Raw genomic sequence first — 23,605 nt, forward strand, 5'->3', positions numbered from 1 at the left:
ATCTTGAGCAGAGAAGAAGGGTCACCGTCCGGAGCGGGCAGGGGCCTCCCCGGGTTTGGGGAGGCTGAATTCGCGTCTGCAGCCCCGGAGCCGCCCCAGCGCGGGAGTTTCGAGGGGAGCTTGGGGACAGCTGCGGTGTCACGTGGGGAGGCCGCGCGGGGACCGACGCCTGGGGCCCGAGTGCCCCCGGGAAAGCCGGTGCCAAAGGGCCGCATCTCCAGAGCCCAAACCTGGGCTTTCGCTAGGGCCTTGCAGGGAGGGGAGCTCGCCTGCCCGCCCGCGCCGGCACAGGTGTCCGGGGGGCGGCGTAGAGGTCCCCGCGGGCGGGGCCGGCGCGCCGGTGCGCGGGGCCCGGGGGCCCGAGGGGGAGGTTCCCGCGAGGTGGTTCTGAGCTCCTCCTCGGCGCTCAGGTTTCCTCTTCCCGCCCGCCGGCTGCTGGCTGCGGCGCCGCCTCCCTCCCCCTCCCCCTCCCCCCACCCACTCCGCGGCCTCGGCCCGCCTCGCCCCCGCCCGGGCCTCCTCGGGCTCTCTCTCTCCCTTCCCCTCGAGCCTCCGAGGAGCCCGCAGCCGCGGGCGCCCGGGAAGATGGCGACGGCGGCAGCGGGAGCCGGCGGCGAGGGGGGCGCGGGCCTGGGCGGCGCGGCGGGGCCCGAGCCGGAGTCGGGGCCGCGCGGGCCGGACCCCTCCGCCGAGGCGCGCAACGACGCCCGGGGCCCGGCGCCCGCCGCGCTGCACCCGGAGGAGGTCGCCGCGCGGCTGCAGCGGATGCGCCGGGAGCTGAGCAACCGCAGAAAAATCCTGGTGAAAAACCTGCCCCAGGACAGCAACTGCCAGGTGTGGGGACGGGCTGCGAGGCGACGCGTCCCGGGGGCTACGGGGCAGGAGCTTTAGAGAGAAGCTGCCCACGCCCTCCCGCCCCCATCCCCCGGTGTCCAGGCTGGTGCCCGGCGCCTGGGAGCGGTCCGGGGGAGGAGAGGGTCGTGCAGAGTTACGAGAACGGTCCTTGGCTTTTAAAGAGCCCCCGGGGTTTGTGAGTCCGCGGTCATCCCGCGAAGGAGGCACATTAGGAAACTGAGGCTCGGAGAGGCGAATGAGCTTGTCCAAGGTCACGGGAATCTGGAGCGTTGTCTCTAAGTTCGGCTGGTTCCTTCCTTCCCCTCATGGCCCAGGGTGGTGTACTGGGGGAAGGGGTCGGGGAAGTAAGTGAAGGAGAGCGGAGGTGAGCTGCGGAGCACAGCTTGGGGGTGGGGGACAAGTCTTCGGGAGCACCCTGAGACTGGCGCAGGGTCTCAACGGGGTCCTCGCGACTTGGATGTGCCTTGGGGGGCGGGGTCACGGGAAAGCTGGGAGTGAGTTTTGCTGTTGCAGGAGCACTTGACCAAGTTTGTATGAAACAACTCTGTCCCCTCAGTTTGCTAAGACCCTGGAATAGAGAGGTTATCGCTGCGGTTTGGGGAGCCTTGCAGCCGTCTTCTCCCTGCCGAGTACTGGAGGATTTGTTCCTTAGCGACTCCGAGGAGGCTTAAAGATAGGCTACTCTGTGTCTTTGATCCAGATTAACTGTTGCTTTAAGCTCTGCATCTATTTGACTTTTTTTTTTATCCTCGATTACCAAAGTTACGTGCTCATTATAGGAAAGCTAGAAAACACAGAGAAGCGCAAAGGGAGGAATAGAAATCACCTGTATTTTTGATACTTAAAGATAACCATTGTTAACGTGGAGTATTATCTTTCTTTTCCTGTGCGTATGTATTTTTTTTTTACCAAAAAAAATCGAATTTCTTTGACTATTAAGGGTTTCTTGTCTAGATGTTCACGTATCTTTCACATTTAATTGGAATTTCTATATTTTGTGGGGATGGGGAGGGTGGTCTGTCCTGGTGGTTGCAGATTTGGGGCACTTCGTGTAGTTCCTCCTGTAGTGGGATGCATGGAATTGCAGGGGAGCTGCCTGTTGATAACTGCAGCGGTTCTTCCATTAGATCCGTTAAATATTGAGACCAATGCCTCATTACTATGTAACTAGACCTTACATAGCCACTCACAATAAATGTGAGCATGTAACCTTATAACCCATATACATGAAGGGCCATTTTGTTTCAAAAACAATGTAAAAAAGTCTCTGTTAGTGTTTGTACATCTCATCCCTCTTTCAGCTCTTTCCATGGTTGTCCACTTCCCCTCAGGCAGGTGATGTTCTGTAATGCTATAAGGACACCTGCAATGGACTGATTTCATAGAAGCAACTTTCCCGTGCCCACGCAAGTATAGGACAGCAAGTGAGCACAGAAAGAGGGAGGCTTGGAAAAGGCAGATGGAATTAAAAAAAAAAATTGAAGAAATAGCAGCTATGTGTGTAGATCATCTAGAAGAGAGGTGGAGAAGTGTCTTAATTTCCTTTGTAGAATGTCAACTATTTTTGTTATCACATTTCTTTGCATTAATTTTCAAAATATTTGGACCAAAAATTTTAGATAGTTCTGTCTATTCTTCCTTTGGTGTTGGTATCTTTCTCATTCCCTTCTCAAGAGACTTGAAAAAATATATTAAAGAGTCTAATAAAAGGAACAGTTAATTACCTGTTGTTAGTGATGGAGAGAGGTTTTATGAGAATTACACTGATTTGTATTTTTGAGATATTCTTTCTCTGTTATGAATTTATGTTTCACCTAAATTTTAGGATTTTTCTGTAAGGTAGCAAGCATAGACTATCAAATAAAGTTGGTTTAAGATCTGTATGTCTAGTTGGGTCTTTTACTGCCAAGTAAAGTATCTTAAATTTTTATGCCATGCTTTTTGAGAGCTGAAGAGTTTCGTCTATAAGCAAAAAATAAATAACTAAAAGTTGTTAGGACCTAGAGACTAGTTTCCAGACTTGTCCTAGCCTTTGTTTTTTTCTATGATGATTTCCATAACAAAATATTATTTTAAATATTTCTGATAATGTAGTTTTAAAATTTAAACAGATCAGTGTTTGATTACAGATAACATTTGTTTGAGTAGTGTTTTTCTTTTCTCTATTGTCTTCAGTGCTTGTACCTTTCCTAAGTTTTCTGATCACAATCATATTATAAATATCAATGGTCTGTGTTACACGAATAAGTAGAATAGACCGAAGTGTGCTAATTTCTAAAAGCAATTAAAAGACACTCGTTTCTTCAGATTATTTAAACTGAGTTGCTATTTTTATTAGTCCAATAAAATTAATATTTACTTGATCTACTTCTCAAGTTGTAATATTTTCTTGAATATATTCTGCTAGGATTTTTTGTTTGTTTTATCTTTTATTTACCTTAACAATTATAATTCTGTTTTTACCTAGTGGCTGCATTTTACTGTCAACTTACTAGTGAAGAATTAAGTTTAATCTTATTTTGTATCTTTTAGCCAGTATCAGCTGGATAAACTCCTGTTTCCTCCTTATGAAATGACTAACATGGTAAAAAAAAGAAAAAAGTTACTACTTTTTGTTCAGTTTCTAAGTAATCAGATATTTTAAATACCCAAATTCTTGTTCTTTTGTAGAAGAGTCTGTGTTCATTTATTCTGGAATATCACATTAAGGACCAAAGTCATTCCTAACTCTGGTTCTCAAACTGTATAGTTATGTTTCTAGAAAAGCTATGTTGATGATTGATCAGTAGGAACCCAATAGTTTTTTCTTAACATTTTTAAAACATGGGTGTTTTCTTTATTAAACATAGTTTTCATAAGTCTTACTCATATTTTGTTTAATTTTTGGTATAACAGCATATACCAAATAGCATCCCACAACTTTACATTTCCTATGATTAGAAGGCACACTAAAGGTATTATTTTTTTTTAACATCTTTATTGGAGTATAATTGCTTTACAATGGTGTGTTAGTTTCTGCTTTATAACAAAGTGAATCAGCCATATGCATACATATATCCCCATATCCCCTCCCTCTTGCGTCTCCCTCCCACCCTCCCTATCCCACCCCTCTAGGTGGTCACAAAGCACCGAGCTGATCTCCCTGTGCTATGCGGCTGCTTCCCACTAGCTATCTATTTTACATTTGGTGGTGTATATATGTCCGTGCCACTCTCTCATGAAGGTATTATTTTTAAGTGAGAGCTTTTAAAGGTACAAATGTCAAATACCTTACAGTAGTAGAAATACTAACTCTAAAAAAATGAACGCCTTTATACTAATAAGTGCTCAAAAGAATAGTTACTATGGCATCTGTCAGGCGCTGTCTGGTGATCATCCTATGCTTTCCGGAATCCTCCCAGCCCTCTGTGTTCTCGTAGCTTCAACTCTGGTTCATATCCTTTTCATCTCTTGCAGAGTTACAACCTTTCTGCTTGTCACTTACCCTCATTATTGTGCTGTCTCTTATTTTTTAGCCCATCCTGCTTACTGTTTCCCTGAGAGAGCTTCCCAAGGCACAAATCTGATATCACTCCCCTATTCAAAACAAGAGAAAACAACAACAACAAAAATCTTTGGCTCCACATTCTCAGCAGTGCTTCTCAAACTTTCCCTCAAATTCTCCCTCATTTGTCTCTTCTCCTCAAATTGTAAGGAATAGTGAACCTGAATTAGCCTATGGCAAGAGTGAAATTGCTTTGAAGCTTCATGTTCTGTCTGAAAAATTCACATTAATTTTATGCTCTAGGAAAATTGGATTTAATATAAAAACAGTGACAAACTCATTTAACTTCCCTCCAAATTTTTTACATAAACGTGACACTTATGGAAGATGCACCACAATTATCCTATGATTTTTCCATACTCCTGTATTACCATGGAGTACTCAGACCTCACCTGAGAAGCATGACATACTAGGATAGAATTCTAAGACTCTAGGCTTTTTTTTTTTTTTTTTTTTTTGGTGGTACGCGGGCCTCTTCCTGTTGTGGCCTCTCCCGTTGCGGAGCACAGGCTCCGGACGCGCAGGCTCGGCGGCCATGGCTCACGGGCCCAGCTGCTCCGCGGCATGTGGGATCTTCCCGGACCGGGGCACGAACCCCTGTCCCCTGCATCGTCAGGAGGACTCTCAGCCACTGCGCCACCAGAGAAGCCCTAGACTCTAGGCTTTTTGTGACTTGGCCCCTGCCTACATTTCTAGTCTCATTTTTTATTGGTCTACATTGGATTCTACTCTAATGTTTTAAAGCTACCTCCATCCTTGAGTACTTCATGCCACTGTGATTTGGTGTTTGTCTTTGTTAGTGTTTTGGAATGTTATTATAGTGATTAATTTATCATGAATAATATTTATAACAATTAGAATTATTTATAGTGAATAATAACAGTGCTGTGAACACTGGTTCTTATTCATTGTAGCTATCGTGTATATGTGTGTGTCTATATGTGTGAATAGTCTTTTGCAACTCTGACTTTAGAATTTTGATTAGTTAAGGTAATGCCCTAATATGTGGTTTTTAATTGTATTTCTATAAATTGTTTATATTTTATGGTTAACCTGATTCTGTTTCAGTAGCATTGCTACTGGGGTTTCAAATTGGAGAAATAATGACATTTATTTACTATATTGTTTGAGTTCACTCAGTTGTTTTTTTACATATCGTATGCATGTACCTGTATTTTGTTTTTGTTGTATTTATTTCAAAATCTGAAAGAGGTTTTATTGTAATTAGAAGAAAATGTGAAGTGCTTAGGGCTAAATAGAAGAAACATTCTATTGTCTCACTTTGGGTGTTATTAACTTTCATTTCAAAGTACTCTATTAGGATAGTTAGTTGAGAAGCTTGATGGTTAATTCATAGAGGCCCATTTGAAAGCACAGCACTTTTTAGAATAACAAACCACCAAATGTAGGAAACTCTGGTTGATTTTCCTTTTAAAATCTATTTATTCCCATTTTTCTTTTGTTATTAAAAAACCAATAGAATTTTCTCACATGCTTTGTGTTCTTTAACTGTGGGATTTAAAAATATACATGATTTGTTTTCTCTAACAGTATATTCAGTAATTATTGCCTCTTTTTAAACTGACAGTACTGGGATGTTTTTGCATTATGAAATCATTCTTTTTCTTATTGAGAATGTCATTTTGCTTACTTCCAAAAGTTACTTTTCTTAGTGTAGTAGTTTGTACTACTTAAAAGTTATCTATTATGTTTTCTTTTTTAGTGTAGTTAATCAGAATTAACTTACGGGTTCTGTGTCTCTTCTGTGTATTTTATTATCCTATTCCCAGTGTAACAAGAACACTGAAAGCTGCTAAAGGAATATATTTCTACATTTCTGGGCCACCACTGGCTCAGTGAATTTCTAGTCTTGGCAGAAATTCTTTAAAAAGTGTTTCAGCAATGCTTGTTCTTGCTCTGAAAACACATTTGAGAAGAGGAGTGTTTTGTGGTTTGCATCACAATGCTGAGTGTTAAACAGTCCAAAGACGTCTCCCTACCTTATAGCCAGTGACCCTTAGGGTCTCCAGGGCTCATCTCTCATCTGTGGGCAAAAAGCTTTATGCTTATCTCTGCTTAGCCCAGCAGAAACAGGCTGATGAAAGAATGTTAAGACATAAAGAAAGAAAACAAAATCATCTATAAATTTAAATATCTATAATTGCTTATTAGAAACCCTGGCTCTGTTTTTACTTTGTTTGCCTAAGAGGCAGTCGCCTCAGTCGGAGGTGATAGTGTGCACTGAGGGGTACTGAGTGAGAAGTGGGGGCATCAGACCGCCTAGAACACTTGTCTGTATTAGCTGTTTTGGCTCATGATTTTCTGCAGAGGATTGTCTTTGGTTGCTATACTGAATGTCTTCCATTTTTTTCCTCCAGACCTTTCTCCACCCTTCTTACCTGCTTTGTGTCCTCGGAGGCCGACTGTACTATGAAAAGCACTAACGGGGCTCTCTTATTCTCTGATTTCTGATTGCATTTGGCCAGAGCCACTGGTGGGAGATCAAAGGGCAGAGGAGAGAGATTGGGGCATTTATTCACCCAGCTCCATCTCTGTGAGGTTACTGTGGCTTGGCTGTTTCCTCTTTCAAAGGTCACAGTTCCTTTCCAATGGAACCCTCCATGCAACTAAGCTCTCTGGGTTGTTGTAATCATTCCCCTTGCCTTTATTAGGCCTAGGGGTTGTAGGGGACTGACTGTTGCTAACCATGGGCTTTCTGTAAACTTTTGTAGATAGTCTCTTTAAAAAATTCTCTCCAGTTACTTAGTCTTTGAGTGTGCCATCTGTTTCTTGCTGAGACCCTGACGCTGTTGCCTACTCAGTCTCCGTTCTTCCTCTTGTCTTTCCTAGTAGCACCCAGATTTTCCTTTGAGGACCTGCCCTCCATTATTTAGGGACTGCATGGTTTGAGTGGATTTGCTTTCTGTCCCTATCTGTAGAAGTGACATAAACCAACAAACAGAATTCTTCTCTTTTGCCATTGGAATTGGTTAAAGGATGGGCAATAACCTGGGTGTAAGCCAGTCAGCACATGGTAGTCCCTTGGCCACAATGATTATTTCAGCCTAGTATAATAAAGAAGCTTAGGACTTTGGTTGTTAAGGTAATTCTTTCTTCCCACGGGATATGAATGCAGAGGTACATTGCTCAGATTGTAGCTGACATTCTGAGGACAGAGCAGACATCCAAAGCAGGATTGACCTGGAAAGAAAGGAAGAAAGGAAGGAAGGGAGGGAGGGAGGGAGGGAGGGAGGAAAAATAGAGGCTGAGCTAGAGCCCTGATCAAACTATATATGAAGCCTGACCTACCTTTGCATTTCTTAGTTATGCAAGACCCTAACTTCCCTTTATTTTTCATTTATTTCAAGTTGGGTCTTATGTTATTACCAACCAGTACTATCCTAAATAATACAGAATTTTAGTTAAAAAATCATGAAATTTTATTATTGAAAAGGATGGTAGAAGACATTTTATCCAACCCTTTTGCTTAAGACATGAACACAATTTACAGGGTCCTGAACACATGGTTTCTAGCACATTTTTAACACCTTTAGTTTCAAAGAAATCACTGTTTTGTAAGGTATCCTACTCCATCTTCAGACAGCTTTTGTTATAAATGTCTTATTTATATTAAATATGTAAAATTTATTTCCCTGAAATTTTGATTTCTTGATCCAACTTCTCCCCTCTAGTAGCATAGAGAAATTATGGTATTCTCTTTTTTAACTTATAACTTCACCTCCTTCAAACCACTACATTTAGGACATGAGTCTGAGTTTCCTCACCATCTTGTTTATTTTTCTCTGAACGCACACCACTATCATTTTGTCATTGCATCTCTTAAAATGTGGCGCCCGAAATCGAGTATGGTAGTCTAGTTGAGATCTCCTTGTAATCCCTCAGCCAGAGCAAATTCTCTTTTCTCTGGATTTCTATAATAACAATAATAACCTTTGTTTATTAGATGCCTGCTGTTGCCAGGCACCGAGCTTCATTTACATTATATTTAATCCTTTTTTCAAGGCTGTGAGATCAGATTTTTTTATTCTCATTTTACTGATAGGGAAACACAGATGCAAAATTAATGTCAAGCAATTTGCCCAAAGTCATTCAGCTTAGTAGTAGTAGAGTGGAGAAAAGCTAATGTCTTTTTTATACCGAAGTTTATATTCTTATCCCACACTGTATTATGATTGTAATTCCCCTGCATACACTCTATATTGTGTTTCAAAGGACAGGGATTATGTAATATTTACCTTTGTGTCCCCAGTGTTTAACCTAGAACCTGACACACTGTTCCCAGGGAAGTTTAAAACAGAAGATGACCCACCTATTTGTTCTAAAATGCTGTACTTCTGTTAATGTGTGTGACACATGGCAGGCTTTCAGGATTAGTTTGTAAGATGAACAAATTTTGCATTGTAAGACTGTGTTAGCTTTTTAGGCCGTGAACTCTGTTCCCATATAATTATTCTATCAGTCAACTGTTTATTGCATGTGAGTAAGTTGAAAGCTATAAACCCTCTCTCCAGAAAAGTTCTAATGTTCATAGGCACACAGAAATTTGCATGTAATTTCAAGGGGTTGTGGATCTCTTGTAATTTACCCCTGATCTCGCTCTGGGAGATTTTAGACCTAAACTGACAAGCACCTTTCCACGCCAGTGTAATTTTGATTATGTGTTTGGGACTTCACCTGAGTATGGACCATTTAAACAGGTCCAAAGCTGCTTCTTGAGAAGAGTTTTCAGCAGAAACTTCTGTGGACCACATTTATGCATATGTGGGATGATCCTGTCTCTGGGCAAGAAAATAAATCCGACTTCTTAATTTTCTTTCTAAGAAAGTCACCTGTGTCACTTTACGTTTGATGTAGAAGCTCATTGTTCTCTGGTCACCCAGTATTACTAACACTTTACCTATTGTGCCTGAAACAGGGTGGATGTACAGAATTCTTTTTCTTAGAGTCCAAGATATTACAGTGTAATGTTTCTCACTTAAAGTGTTGTTACAAAGGTTGATATAAAGAATGTCATTTTAAAACATATCAAGACTATTCACAATGAGTATTTGTTGATACAAAGGTTAATATAGGGCTTCCCTGGTGGCACAGTGGTTGAGAGTCTGCCTGCTGATGCAGGGGACACGGGTTCGTGCCCCTGTCCGGGAAGATCCCACATGCTGCGGGAGTGGCTGGGCCCGTGAGCCATGGCCGCTGAGCCTGCGCGTCCGGAGCCTGTGCTCCGCAACGGGAGAGGCCACAACAGTGAGAGGTCCGCCTACCGCAAAAAAAAAACAAGGTTAATGTAAAGAAAATGTCTCTTTAAAACATATCAAGACTATTCACAATAAGTATTTATTGCTATGAAAAGTTTCCCTTTTTTGTTCGATTTCTGAGTCTCTAACTTAGTGTGAGTCTCTCAACTTGTTTTCTAGGCATTTGACACTTAATCTTGTGCTTATTTACTCTCATTATCTTTAGATTTCCTTTGTCCTTATGCTTGTACATTTTCTTTGTGAATTTGAAGGTTTCTGTTAAACTTTTGTTACCACCTGAATGCCAAGATAGCATTAGAATTCACTGTATTTGTTTGAGCCTGTATTTGCACGCATATTCTTTGCCTCTTTTCCTGCCATCCCCTTTCACCCATCTCCAGCCCGCCCCACCCTATCCGCTTTGCCCCAGCTAATCAGTTTTTATATCTTCCCTTAACCCACTACAGTGATTATCTGCTTCTAGTTCCCAGCTTGCCTTTATTTCCTGAACTTTGGATCTTCTGTTACCCTCAAGTTCAGCTGCTGGCTTTTGACTTCAGATCAGTCTCCTTCTCTCTGAGTTTATACCTTGTTCGTTTTTCGCATCCTGATCTAGAGTAGAAGTAATGGCAATAAACAAGAACATGTGAATCTGGGAAATTTTAAATTTTGAAATAATCACAAACTTACAGAAAGGTCATAAGTACTGTACAAAGAACTATTTTTCCCTAAACTGTTTGAGAGTGAGCATTGACCTACTCTCTATCAACCTGAGTACTTTACTGTGTATTTTCTACAAATATGGACTTTCTCCAGCATAAACACATCACTACCATCAAACTCAAAATACTACCGTCAAATCTACAGATCGCATTTAAGTTTTGCCAGTTTTCCCATTAATATCTTTTATAGTGAAAGGATCCAGTTCAGAATCATATATTGCACTTAGTTGTTGTGTCTTTTTAGTCTTCAGTCTGGAATAACTTGTCTTTTCCAGCCTTGACCTTTTTGAAGATTACAGGCCAGTTACTTTATAGAGTGTCCTTCAGTTTGGACATTCTATATAATTAGATTAGTTCTGCATAATTAGACTCAAGTTATATAACCTTGGCAGGAATATCACGGGGTGATGCACGTTTTAGATTTGTCCCATTGCTGATAAAGTTAACTTTGATCCCTCTGATTGACTTTTATTAAAGTGGTATCTGCCAGGCTTCTATAAGCAAAGTTTTTCCCTTTGTAATTAATAAGGATTTTTGAGAGGAGATACTTTAGTTAAGACTGTATAAATATTCTACAGGCATACCTCATTTTAGTGTGCTTTTCTTTATTTGCTTGTCACAGATATTGCATTTTTTACAAATTGAAAGTTTGTGGCAACCCTGCATCAAACAAGTCTGTCGGCACCATTTTTCCAACAGCATTTGCTCACTTCATGTCTCTGTGTCACATTTTGGTAATTCTCACAATATTTCCAACGTGTTCATTATTATTATATTTGTTATGGTGATCTGTGATCAGTGATCTTTGTTACTATTGCAAAAAGAGTATGATGTGCTGACAGCTCAGATGACGGATAGCAATTTTTTAGCAATAAAGTATTTTTTAATTAAGGTATGTACTTGTTTTAGACATAATGCTACTGCACACTTAATATACTAGAGTATAGTATAAGCATAACTTTCATATGCACTGGGAAACCAAAAAATTTGTGTGACTCACTTTATTTTGATATTCACTTTATTGCAGTGGCCTGGAACCAAACCCACAATGTCTCTGAGGTATGCCTGTATTCCCTTTCTAGTGTTCAATTTATTGATTTATTATTTTATGTCAAAAATAAACTCTTGGTTTCCTATGTTGTCCAACGGTTTATACTCCATTACTATCATTACTTACCTTGATGCTTTAATTGTTTTACGTTTGGACAGTGGGAGCTTCTTTAAGCTGGCTCCTATGTCCTCTTTTTAAATAAACTTTTTGCTTTGGAATAATTTTAGATTTACAAAAGAAGTTACAAGGAGAGTACATAGAGTTCCTATATATTCTTTACCCAGTTTCCCCTAATGTTAAATCTTGTAACCAAGGTACACTAGTCAAGACTAAGAGATTACATTGGTACATTATTATTAACTGAACTGTAGACTTTGGATTTGATTTGTTTTTTTCACTTATGTCCTTTTCCTGTTTCAGGATCCAGTCCAGGGTACCACATTGCATTTAGTTACCACATCTCATCTCCTTAATTTCCATTCTGCATCAGTTTCTCAGTCTTTTCTTGTTTTTCATGATCTTGATAGTTTGGTCAGAAACTTCTTAGAACACCCCTCGGGTTTGTATGATGTTTTTCTCATGGGAGATTAGGGTTACGGAATTTTGGGAAGAATTCCACAGAGGCAAAGTCCACTTCTGATCATGTCATTTCATGGGGTACATGACATCAATATGACTTTCACTGGTGTTGTTAACCTTGATCATTTCCTTAAGATGATGTCTGCCACATCACTCCTCTGTAAAGATAATATTTTTCCCATTCACTGTTCTTTAGAAACAAGTCACTAATTCTAGCACACACTTAAGGGAAAGGTCCTTTTTTTTTTAAAATTAAAGTATAGTTGATTTACAATGTTATGTTAGTTTCAAGGGTACAACATAGTGATTCAATATTTTTATAGATTATACTCCATTTAAAGCTATTATAAAATATTGGCTATATTCCCTGTGTCATATATTGTATCCTTATATATTTTTTCCATAGTACTTTGTACCTCTTCATCCTCTACCCCCATTGTGCCCTTTCCCGTGTCCCTCTCCCCACTGGTAATCTCTAGTTTGTTCTCTATATCAGTGAGTCTGTTTCTGTTTTGTTATATTCATATTTTGTTGTATTTTTCAGATTCCACATGTAAGTGATAACATGCAGTATTTGTCTTTCTCTGACTTATTTCACTCAGCATAATACCCTTCAGGTCCAGCCATGTTGTTGCAAGTGGCAAAATTTCATTATTTTTTATGGCTAATATTCCATTGTATATATATACACACACCACATCTTTTTTATCCATTCATCTTTTGATGGACACTTAGGTTGCTTCTGTATTTTGTCTACTGGTCCTATGTACTTTTGACATGTCCCCGTCATTCACTGAGCACTTCCCTTTGCTTTTGACACAATACGCTGTTGCAGCTTGTTTTATTTTCTGTGCTTTAGCTCTTGAATCATCCATTTCATGAGAGACTGAATGCTTGTTTTCCCCCAAATTCATATGTTGAAGCCCTAACCCCCAGTGTGGCCGGGGTCTCTATGGAAGTAATTAAATTTAAAGGAAGTCATCAGGGTGGGGCCCTGATCTGATAGGATTATTGCCATTGAAGAAAAGACACCAGAGAGCTCTCTTTCTGCTGTGTGCCTCACCCCCAGCCCAACCCAGATGTGTGCAAGCACCAAGGAAAGGCCATGTGAGGGCATAGGGTGAAGGTGGCCATCTACAAGCCAGGAAGCGAGATCTCAGCAGAAGCCAGATCAACTAGAGCCTTGATCTTGCAATTCTGACTTCCAGATCTGTGAGTAAATTAAGTTTCTGTTGTCTATGATATTTTGTTATGGCAGCCCTAGATGACTTTTATAAAGCCTAGTTTCTTTTGGGGGAAAATACTATTAAGAAGCCAAGATCTGGGAACTAGATGTACTCATTGCCGCTGAGATATCACTGCTGTCAGTTCCTCTTAGTAGGCAGAGCAAGAGAATATATGAGTGTATGTATGTGTGTACACACATATATTTACACCTATATGTGTCTGTCTATTGAAAGGAATGAGTTCACACTGATATATCAAATTGCAGTCTAACTCCGTAGAGTTCTTTCCAGTTTTCTCCCATTCCATGTTTGTTACTTTTTTTTTCTGACAGTGAGAAACCTGGTGTTCATTGTCCTTAATATATTTACTTATTTGAACAATCCTCCTTTAAGTAATCAATCTCCCATCACCCTTGCAGATGACTGTGCCCTCCCGCATGCAGACACCCACCTCATCCAGTATAAGCTCCATCCTTCTGTACTGGGCTCTTCCACTGGCCAGAAGGCTTCCTCACCTTGCCTGAGTTCTGACTCTCTGTGCTGGGGTTTCCTTCTGGGCAGATGTCCTCCTCACCTTGCTTGAGCTCTGAAACCTGTGGTATGAAATAAGATATTTTGTGTGACATATGTGTAAGGGTACAGTAAGTGATATCTATTATTAGTGGTGTCGTGGCGGGCAGAATTTAGAAATGGCCCCCCAAGATTTCTAATCCATGGAACTGTGAATGTGATAAGGTATCACATGTGTGACTGTTACATTACATGACAGAAGGGGATGTTTGCAGATATAATTAAGGTTACTACACAGTTGACTTAGGGGTATCAAAAGGGAGATTATCCCAGTGAGCCATATCTCATCATACTAGCCCTTTAAAAGCAGAGCGTTTTCTCCAGCTAGTAGCAGAGGGAGAAGTCAGATGATCTGAAGCACAAGAAGGGTCTGATGCACTGTTGCTGGGTCTGAAGATGCAGGGGGGCCACATACAAGGATTTTAGAGCAGTCTCTAGATGCTGAGTGTGGTCCCCAGCTGACAGCCAGCGAGAAAATGGGGACTTCAGTTGTACAATTGCAAGAAACTGAATTCTGCTAACTGCCTTAATGAGTGGAAGTGCATTCTTTCTTAGAGCCTCCAGAGAAGAACCCAGCCTGCCTAAGCCCTTGATTTTGGGCCTTGAGAGACCCTAAGCAGAGAATGCATTTGAGCCTGCCGGAACTTTTGACCTACAGAACTGAGAGATAATAAATGGGGATTGTTTTAAGCAATTTAATTTGTTGCACAGCAATGGAAAACGAATACAATATTACATCCGGGTGATACTGGAAAGAGAAAACATTTGTGTCAGAGAAAAGGAGATCGTGATTTTTGTAGGATTATTCTTTGGGAGACATGGTTATGTAAATCTATCTCCTGGGGATATCTATAAGCAAGAACTGCTCAAGGAGAACCTCTTACTGCTAGATATATAATATTCATTAATTTGACGTATGCAAATATTTTCTTTTAAAGAAGAAGTGAGTTATGTATCAGGTTAGTGTAAAGAGAGTAATTGTTTTTTCTTTTTGAGCACTTTAAACATACTGGTTTATGTTCAGATGGTAAAATAATCTTAGAAAAATACTGTATTGGAGTTGATAAAGGTAATATGTAGAAACAAATATTCATGCACTTAAGAAATATGCAAGGTCTGCTTTTTGCCAAATGTTGGAGACTTTTTTACGAACAAGGCCAGCTACATGCTATTTGCTACTAATAAGCCTACAATCTAATGAAGATACAGATATATAAGCAGTTAAAATACAGATGATAGGTGCTATAAGTGTTGCAATGGAAAAAGTAAAAAATGCTATGGGAGCCCAAAAGAAAGATACCTACTCCACACCTGAGAGATTCAGAAAGGCTTCTTAGAGAAACTCATTTAAGCCGAAAACCAGGGAGAGAGAAATTAACTAGGGGAAGGGAGAGAAAGGGAGACATGAGGAATATTCATAGTGGTAGTAACAAGATATATCAAGTCCTAAAGAAAAGAAAAAGCATGGCCAAGAGTTAGGGCATTTTGTAAGGAGTAGAGTTTGAGAGGAGTAGATAAGGAGTAGATAAGGAGTAGAGTTTGAGAGGGGTAGTGATTCAATATAAGGCTAGCACATTAAGTAGGACCAGATGATTGTAAGACATTTAAGGAAGTTTGGATTTTATTTTAAGGGAAATGAGGATCCATTGAAATATTTAAACAAGGGAGTGATGCTTTCAGATTTCTAGCTGTCAAAAAGTAAAATTATGTTGTTTTTGTTTTTATCTCCCAAACTTTGTTCTTACCCTGATCTCTGTCCTAAGGTTAGGAGGTCAGTGATGCAGTAAGCATTAGGAATGCGATGGAAATGAATAGTTCATAGGTTTTATTTTTGTATTGATGATACTTAAGATATAGTATTCATTGTGTTTGCTCTAAGGTCTGTCAACCTGGGTTTGAATCCCAGATTCGTTACATACTGTCTATACAAGTCCCTTCTCTAGGCCTCAATATCTTCCACTTTAAAATCGATAATAACATCCAACTTTAAAATCTATATCATGGGTTTGTTAGGGTTAAACAAAGTTATTTCAATAAAGGGCCTGAGAGAAAGTAAACATTCAATAAATTATTATACTGCTAATAAAAAAGCTGAAAGTTTACTTAATTTTTTTTTAAGCCAAGTCAAAATGTTCCCCTGGCGAAGAGTAGCGATTCAAAAGAACTTTCCAGCAAAACAGCTGTATTGAAAGCTGTTAAAAGTTTAGCCAAGTTAAAATTGACACCACATTTACTCAGCCAGTACCACGAAATGTATCATATGATGGGCCTTGTGTTGGGCCCAAAACAGTATTATCTGGTGTGTAACATTCAAATGCAGTTCTGAGCAAGCAATAGCTTGTATAGGTGTGGAGCCCGGGAGAGAAATTTGAGGTGGAGATAAAAATTTGGAGATGACTGGCATGAAGATGGGACTTAAGTCATCTCAGTAGATGCAGAAAAAGCATTTGATAACATTTAACACCCATTCATAATAAAAACTCATAGCAAACAGGAATAGAATACAAATTCCTCAAACTTAAAGATTATCTAGAGAAACCAAAAGCAATCATGTTCCATGGTGAAATATTGAAAAATTTCCCTTTGAGATTAGGAGCAATACCAGAATCACTTCTATTCAAGATTGTACTGGAAATTATGGCTAGAATAATATGGCTAACTCCAACTGACTAAAAACTGATAAGTGAAAGAAAAAATTTAAAAACTTTTGGAAGACAAACTATCGTATGACCTTGGGTAGGAAAGGATTTCTTAAGGCACAAAAAACAGAAATTCTAAAGGAAAAAGCTGATACATTTGGCTTCATTAAATGAAAAACTTCTCTTTACCAAAAGTACCCACAAATAAAATGACAGACCACTTACTAGGGGAATACATATATAATATGCTTCCCAACAAGGAATTAGTATCCAAAATATTAAAAAAAAATTCTACATGTCAATAAAAGAAAATATAGGGCTTCCCTGGTGGCGCAGTGGTTGAGAGTCTGCCTGCCGATGCGGGGACACGGGATCGTGCCCCGATCCGGGAGGATCCCACATGCCGTGGAGCGGCTGGGCCTGTGAGCCATGGCCGCTGGGCCTGCGTGTCTGGAGCCTGTGCTCCGCGACGGGAGAGGCTGCAGCAGTGAGAGGCCCGCGTACTGCAAAAAAAAAAATAAATAAATAAATAAATAAACACAATAGAAAAATGGGCAATAAAGATAAGTAAATGTTTATCAGAAGAGGAAATAAATGGTAAACAAATATGAAAAATACCTGTATCAGAGTTCTTCTGAGAAACATTATATATAAAATTTATATTAATATGTATTTATACTATGTACATTCATAGAGAAATTGATTGATTGATTGTGAGGGCTGGCTAGTCTAAAATCTGTGAGGTATACCAGCAGGCTAGAAACTCAGGCAGGTGTTGATGCTACAGTCTTGAGGCAGGATTTCTTCTCCAGAATACCTCGGTTTTTCTCTTAAGCTCTTCAGCTGACTAGATGGGGCCCACCTGCATTATCCAAGGTGATCTCCTTCACTTAGAGTAAACTGATTGTAGATATTAACCATATCTAGAAAATACCTTTGCAGCAACACGTAGATTACTTAAGAACTGGATTCTGTAGCCAAGTTCACACACAAAACTAGCCATCACAATGCCCTGCCTTATTAATCAAGGGAATGCAAATCAAGAGCACAAGGAGGTATGATTTTATATCCACTAAATTGACAAAATTTAAGTGTCTGATGAGACCAAGCATTGTAAGGACTCCCATATACCATCGATGGGAATGTAAACTGTAACAGTCTGGTAAAGAAGCTGGCCCTTTCTTGTAAAGACGATCCTTTGCATGTGTATAGCCCAGGAATTTCCCACTTTCAGAAATTTTTGCACAGGAACACCAGGAGATATCTAAAATTTACAAGAAGGTGACAGTAGTTTAATAGCAAACAGTAGCAAAATAGCAACAACCTGGAAACAAATCAGATATTCACTGATAGAAAAATAGATATGTAAACCATACTAAAATCACAGAATGGAATGTTAAACCATAGTGAATAAATGAACAGTAGCCATGTGGATCATGAGTGAATTTTAGAAACATAATATTGAGTATAAAAAGCAAGGCAAAGAAGATTAAAAATAGCATAATACCATTTTTATAAAGCTCAGAAACAAACCAAAACAATGTATTATTTGGGGATACAAAGCTGCCTGAGGACTCCAGCTATGGGGGATGGGCTAGTGCAGGAAGGCATAGTTAGATGGAACAGTGTTGCCAATGTCCTAGTCTTTAAGTTTGGTGTAGAGCTCCTGGGTGCTTATTTCATTATTATGCCTCATAATATATGTTACAGATAATCCTTTTGTATTATCAAATCACTTACAATTTTAAAAGAACATAAATAAAAATATTTTTTTCATTCCAAAAAAGTGGAATTTAAAAGCAAAGTGCTTTAATCTATGAAAGCCCTTTTTAGAACATAAGTCTGCAAAGGGCTTGGAAGACAGTGTGATTCAAGTTTAAAACTAAGGCTGGGTTTCATTCAGGAAGAAGTTCACACCAGCTAGAACAATGATTGTTTGACTCGTGGGGGGTTATTAACAGACTACTTTGAGTTGAAAGCTATTAAACCTCTCCCCAGAAAACATTTCATATGTGGAAAACTTTTCATTTAATTCCAGGGGGTGATGGTGAATCGGGTCTGGAAATAGGTTACTAAAGCTATCTAACAATTACCAAAATCGATGAGCTCATCTTACTGTAAGAAATGTGTAACTGATATTGCTAGTCAGAGGACAAAGTATTTGCATCAAAGGTGCAACTTCATTCCTTAAAGTTAGCTTGTAAGTTGAAAGTGTCATAAAACTAGATTAGAACAGGGAGACATAATTTTAGTCCTTTTGGTTTTGTGTGGTGTGGAGCACAGTAGAATTTTGGCAAATGGTTGTTAGGACTCTCTTTCAGGTTTTAAGTTTTTAATTTGGCCAACTTGCTGAGGCTCAAGTTGAGGGGTGACCCACTTTTGCCTGGGTCAAGGCAACCAGGGCATGGAGAAAAATAATTGTTTTTTTCTTTGCAGGAAGCTTTGTAAAGTTTCCCAGTTGGCAAAATCTGTATTCCACGTCTGATACATAGGAAAGCTATGATTAGAAATATGGGTGTTTTAAAAATAAAATTTCCAACTGGCAAAATGCATCTTTGAAAACTTAGGTGGTTCTGTTAGGTAAATGAGTAATATAACATGTCAATTGTTTACGGAGACTTGATCAAGTGAAGAGCAGTATCATGTTTTCTTTATCTGGCATTTGACAGCTGTTAACTAGTGAAATGAGAGATTAAAGTTTGTGCAACTAAAAGCACACACTGGATCCTTTCAAACAAAACTGTGTCACCTTCTATATAAAGTATAATATTAAATTAGCTGATTCGCAAAATATATATGGTATGCTGCTGAGAGAGTTATGTTTACTTAATGAGCAATACACTGTTGTTTAAGTTCAAGAAAATATTGAAGCTTACAAGACAAAAAATTACCATAGCAGTAATATATAAACTAATCTGTATGTTGATCATATTACTATGTAATTCATCAAACAATATTTTACACAATTGATAAGTATATATATTTTAAAACATTTCTAATATTGACTTACTGGTAAAGAATACTAAATTATCACCTTTACCTTTCTTATCTTTCTTATCTCAAAGATGATTGTCTTTGTTTCACCCAGCACTATTTTTATACTTTGCCTATTATATCAGTCTCCCCCACTCCCTTACGTTGGATTGAAAGAGAAAATGTTTCTCAACTTGTAACTGTCCTCTTACTTATTTTCCATTTCCATATGATCACTTATTCGGACATTGTGGTGTTGGTTTTATAACTAACTGTGGTAGTATACTATTTCAGTTAATCCTGGAAGAAATAAGGCAGTATAGCATAGAGGTTAAGAGTGTTGTCCCTAGAATCAAGCCAGTTGGTGAATCTATACTCAGCAAATTACTGAGTGTAAGCTTTGGCAAGTTACTTGAATTTGCTCTGCTCTGGTTTCCTGATTTTTTAATGAAAGGAGTAAGTTCAATGTTCTGGTACCTAGTAAAAACTAAATGAGTGTTAACTATAAAAATATCAGTAATAAGAATTATTATTATATTACTGAATTAATTAGTTTAGGTTGCAAACTTAACATCCTAGCACTTATGTCTGTTTAGTGTATTCATTTGTAAAATAGAACAGGTTGGCTGTACCACTGTCTCACCTGGGGTCCAAATGTCCACTTACGTGATAGTTCAATTCCTTTAAAAAATAATAACTACATCGGTTATATATTATGAGTAAAATTTTCAAGGTTTAATATCAAGTCAATGACAAAATAAATTATATTCACTTTAATGTTTATGTGAGTGCCTAGTATGCTCAAAGCAATATATATAATATACAGATAAATATAGTTCTTGTACTCAAGTATTATCGGTTTAACAGAAAGGATTGGAGAAACACAGAGGAAATATGCTGTATTTTCCCAGGTGGATGGAAGTTATGATATCACAGTTTAAAAGTTCAGACTGGATTAGTAATAGAAACTGAACAAACAAGAAAGCCAGTTTAAACATCTTGGGGATCCAAGGGGAAATAAATTGGACTACATACCATACCTTGGTGGTTGTTACTTGTTTTCATACCCAGGGACCTCTAAATTAGGTTTTAATTTATATTTATTTCTTCTACATGCTGGTATTACCATCTACAGGTGTAACACTTGTTAAAAACTCAGTATGTAGAACACAAGTAGAAACATTTCATATTATTTGTGTTAAGAGAGGCATAAATAAAGTATGACCGTTGTTAGCATAGTGGTGGGAGAGGTGATGTTCTGTGGAAAAGAATTGGAAAAATCTTCATGGAAGAACATTTGAGCTGGGATTTCAAAGGAAGCATGTGATTCTAGATGAAGTTTGGGAGCTGTAGTGGTATGTTTGCCCCATGCTAGATCGAGGTATCAGTGTAATTCAGAATGAGGATTGTGCATGGTATACTCATGAGAGAATGAGTGTTCATCTGAGCAGGAATATGGGCATGTGTAGGGATATATTGGGAGATGTATTTGCAGAGGTATGTTGGTGCCATATCTGGTGGGCCTGAATGCCTTTAATTTAAATAAGTGATGGAGATCCATGGAAGATTTTTTTACATGGGGGATGGTGATGGTAATGGTGGTCGGCTGCTAAGCTGGATCATCTACTAACTGCATTCATGTGTTTATTGAGTTCATGTTTTGTCTCTTTCAGGAAGTTCATGATTTATTACAAGACTATGAGTTAAAGTATTGTTATGTGGACAGAAATAAGCGAACAGGTAAGATTTCTGTTCTAAGTGTCTGATTTTAATTCTGCAGGTTGTCGTTATAGAGCAAAAAAGCTAAGTGTCTTTTTATTCTTAAGCTAATCTCTGAAATTCTTAAACATTAAATTATATACATGTTACTTAATTTATTTTCTGAAGGTAATATTATTCTAAATTTTAATCACATAAATTAATATAATATTGGTGGCAGCCATTTGGGGGAGCTCATTCTACCACATGGACGCTGGTGCTGGTAAGCACCATTTGGAATCCTCCCTCTAGGTTATTAGTGCCTGACCTGGCCCTGCTGGGTCAGTGCTGGGATGCATCAGGCCAAGCAACTAAAAGGGTGGGGACACAGCCCCACTCACCAGCGGCCAGGCTGCCTTAAGACCCCTTGAGCCCATAGCCACCAGAGGGGCCAGGACCCAGTTCCACATACCAGTGCATAGGCACTAGCCCTGGGAACCCCAGGGCCCTGCATCCGGAGACCACAGGACCCAGCTCCAGCCACCAGTGGGCAGGTACCAGCCCCAAGACCCCCCTGGGCTCTGGCTCTGCCCACCAGCAAGCTGGCTCTAGCCTCTCAACCAGCCTCACACACCAGTGGGCAGGTACCAGCTCTAGGACATCCTGGGCTCCAGCCATATACACCAGTGGGCAGACCCAAGCCCCAAGACCACCACAGCCCCGCAGCCTGCCATGGCAGTACCCAGCCGACTCACCAGCAGGCCGGCACCAGCACTGAGACATCTTGGGCCCCTCAGCCAGCTTCCCCAGAAACCAGCCCCACCTACCAGGAAATCTCACAAGCTTTAGGACACCTAGGACCCTGCAGCCAACTGTGTTAGGAACCGGCCCTGCATGCCAGTGGGCTAAAACCAGCTCAAGGACACCCAGGGCCCTGTAGTTGGATATCCTGGGACCCAGCCCCACCCACCAGTAGTCGGACACCTGCTCTGGGATCCCGGGCCCTGCAGCCAGAGACCCCAGGACACAACTCTGCCTATCAGTTAGCCAGCCAAGCCCCAGAACCCAGCTTTACCTCCTGGTGGGCGGGTACTAGTCCGGGGATCCCCGGGACCCCAACCCTTCCCACCAGTGGGCAGACACCAGCCTCAGGACCACCACAGCACTGCAGCCTGCCCTGTCAGAATCTAACCAACACAACAACAGGAAGGTTAAAAGACAAAAGTAGTAAAATCATTTATATCTGAAATGTGTAGTTAAGGGACACATAAAACCAAAAGATGTAAAATATGATGTCAATAACAGTAAATGGGGGGGAGGGGAGTAAAATGCAGGGTTTTTAAAATGCATTTGAAATTAAAACAGCAAATTAAAATAATAATATAGAGATTTATACATAAAAACCTCATGGTAGCCACAAACCGAAATTCTGTAATAGATATACACAAAAGAAAGAGAAAGAAACCTAAACATAACACTAAAGATAGTCATCAAATCACAAGGGAAGAGAACAAAAGAAGAAAGGAATAAAAAAGTTACCACAAAAACAGTCCCCAAACAATTAACAAAATGGCAATAAGTACATACCTATCAATAATTACTTTAAATGTAAATGGACTAAATGCTCCAATCAAAAGACATAGAACGTGTGAATGGATACAAAAGCAAGAACTATACATATGCTGCCTACAAAAGACTCACTTCAGTTCTGAAGACACACACAGACTTAAAGTGAGGGGATGGAAAAAGGTATGCCATGTAAATGGAAATCAAAAAACAGCTGGAGTAGCAATACTTATATCAGACAAAGTAGACTTTAAGTCAAAGACTGTAACAAGAGACAAAGAAGGATATTACATAATGATCAAGAGATCAATCCAAGAAGAAAATACAGCAGTAATAAAGCAAATATTAACAGACATAAAGGGAGAAATTGACAGTAACACAATAGTACTAGGGGACTTTAACCCCTCACTTACATCATTGGTCAGATCATCCAGACAGAAAATAAGGAAACACTGGTCTTAAACAACACATTAGACAAAATGAACTTAATGGACTTCCATCCCCAAACAGCAAAATACACATTCTTTTCAAGTGCACATGGAACATGCTCCAGGACAGATCACATGCTAGGCCAAAAATAAGTCTCAGTAAATTTAAGAAAACTGAAATCATATCAAGCATCTTTTCCAACCACAACACTGTGAGACTAGACATCAACTGCAAGAAAAAATTGAAAAAAACATAAACACACATGTGGAGGCTAAACAAAATGCTGCTAAACAACCATTGTATCATTGAAATCAAAAAAGAAATTAAAAAACTCCTGAAGACAAATGAAAACACAATGATCCAAATCTATGGGATGCAGCAAAAGCAATTCTAAGGAAAGTTTACTGAGATGCAAGCCTACCTCAAGGAACAAGAAAACTCTTGAACAACCTAAGCTTACACCTAAATGAACTAGAAAAAGAAGAACAAACAAAACCT

The 23,605-nt window shown here is 39.6% G+C and overlaps 1 protein-coding gene across 5 annotated transcripts in view; it reads left to right on the forward strand.

Moving 5' to 3' along the window:
- Positions 1-585: 585 nt before the first annotated feature.
- RAVER2 (ribonucleoprotein, PTB binding 2) overlaps positions 586-23,605 on the forward strand; it is a 108,553-nt gene continuing 85,533 nt past the window's right edge. For all 5 annotated transcript variants that reach the window (XM_060023252.1, XM_060023267.1, XM_060023261.1 and 2 more), the window contains exons 1-2: positions 586-834; positions 21,088-21,154. In XM_060023252.1, the coding sequence (XP_059879235.1) occupies positions 586-834; positions 21,088-21,154 (316 nt within the window). The remainder of the gene's footprint in view (positions 835-21,087; positions 21,155-23,605) is intronic.

This window comes from Delphinus delphis, chromosome 1 (assembly GCF_949987515.2).
Source record: "Delphinus delphis chromosome 1, mDelDel1.2, whole genome shotgun sequence".
Lineage (NCBI taxonomy): Eukaryota > Metazoa > Chordata > Mammalia > Artiodactyla > Delphinidae > Delphinus > Delphinus delphis.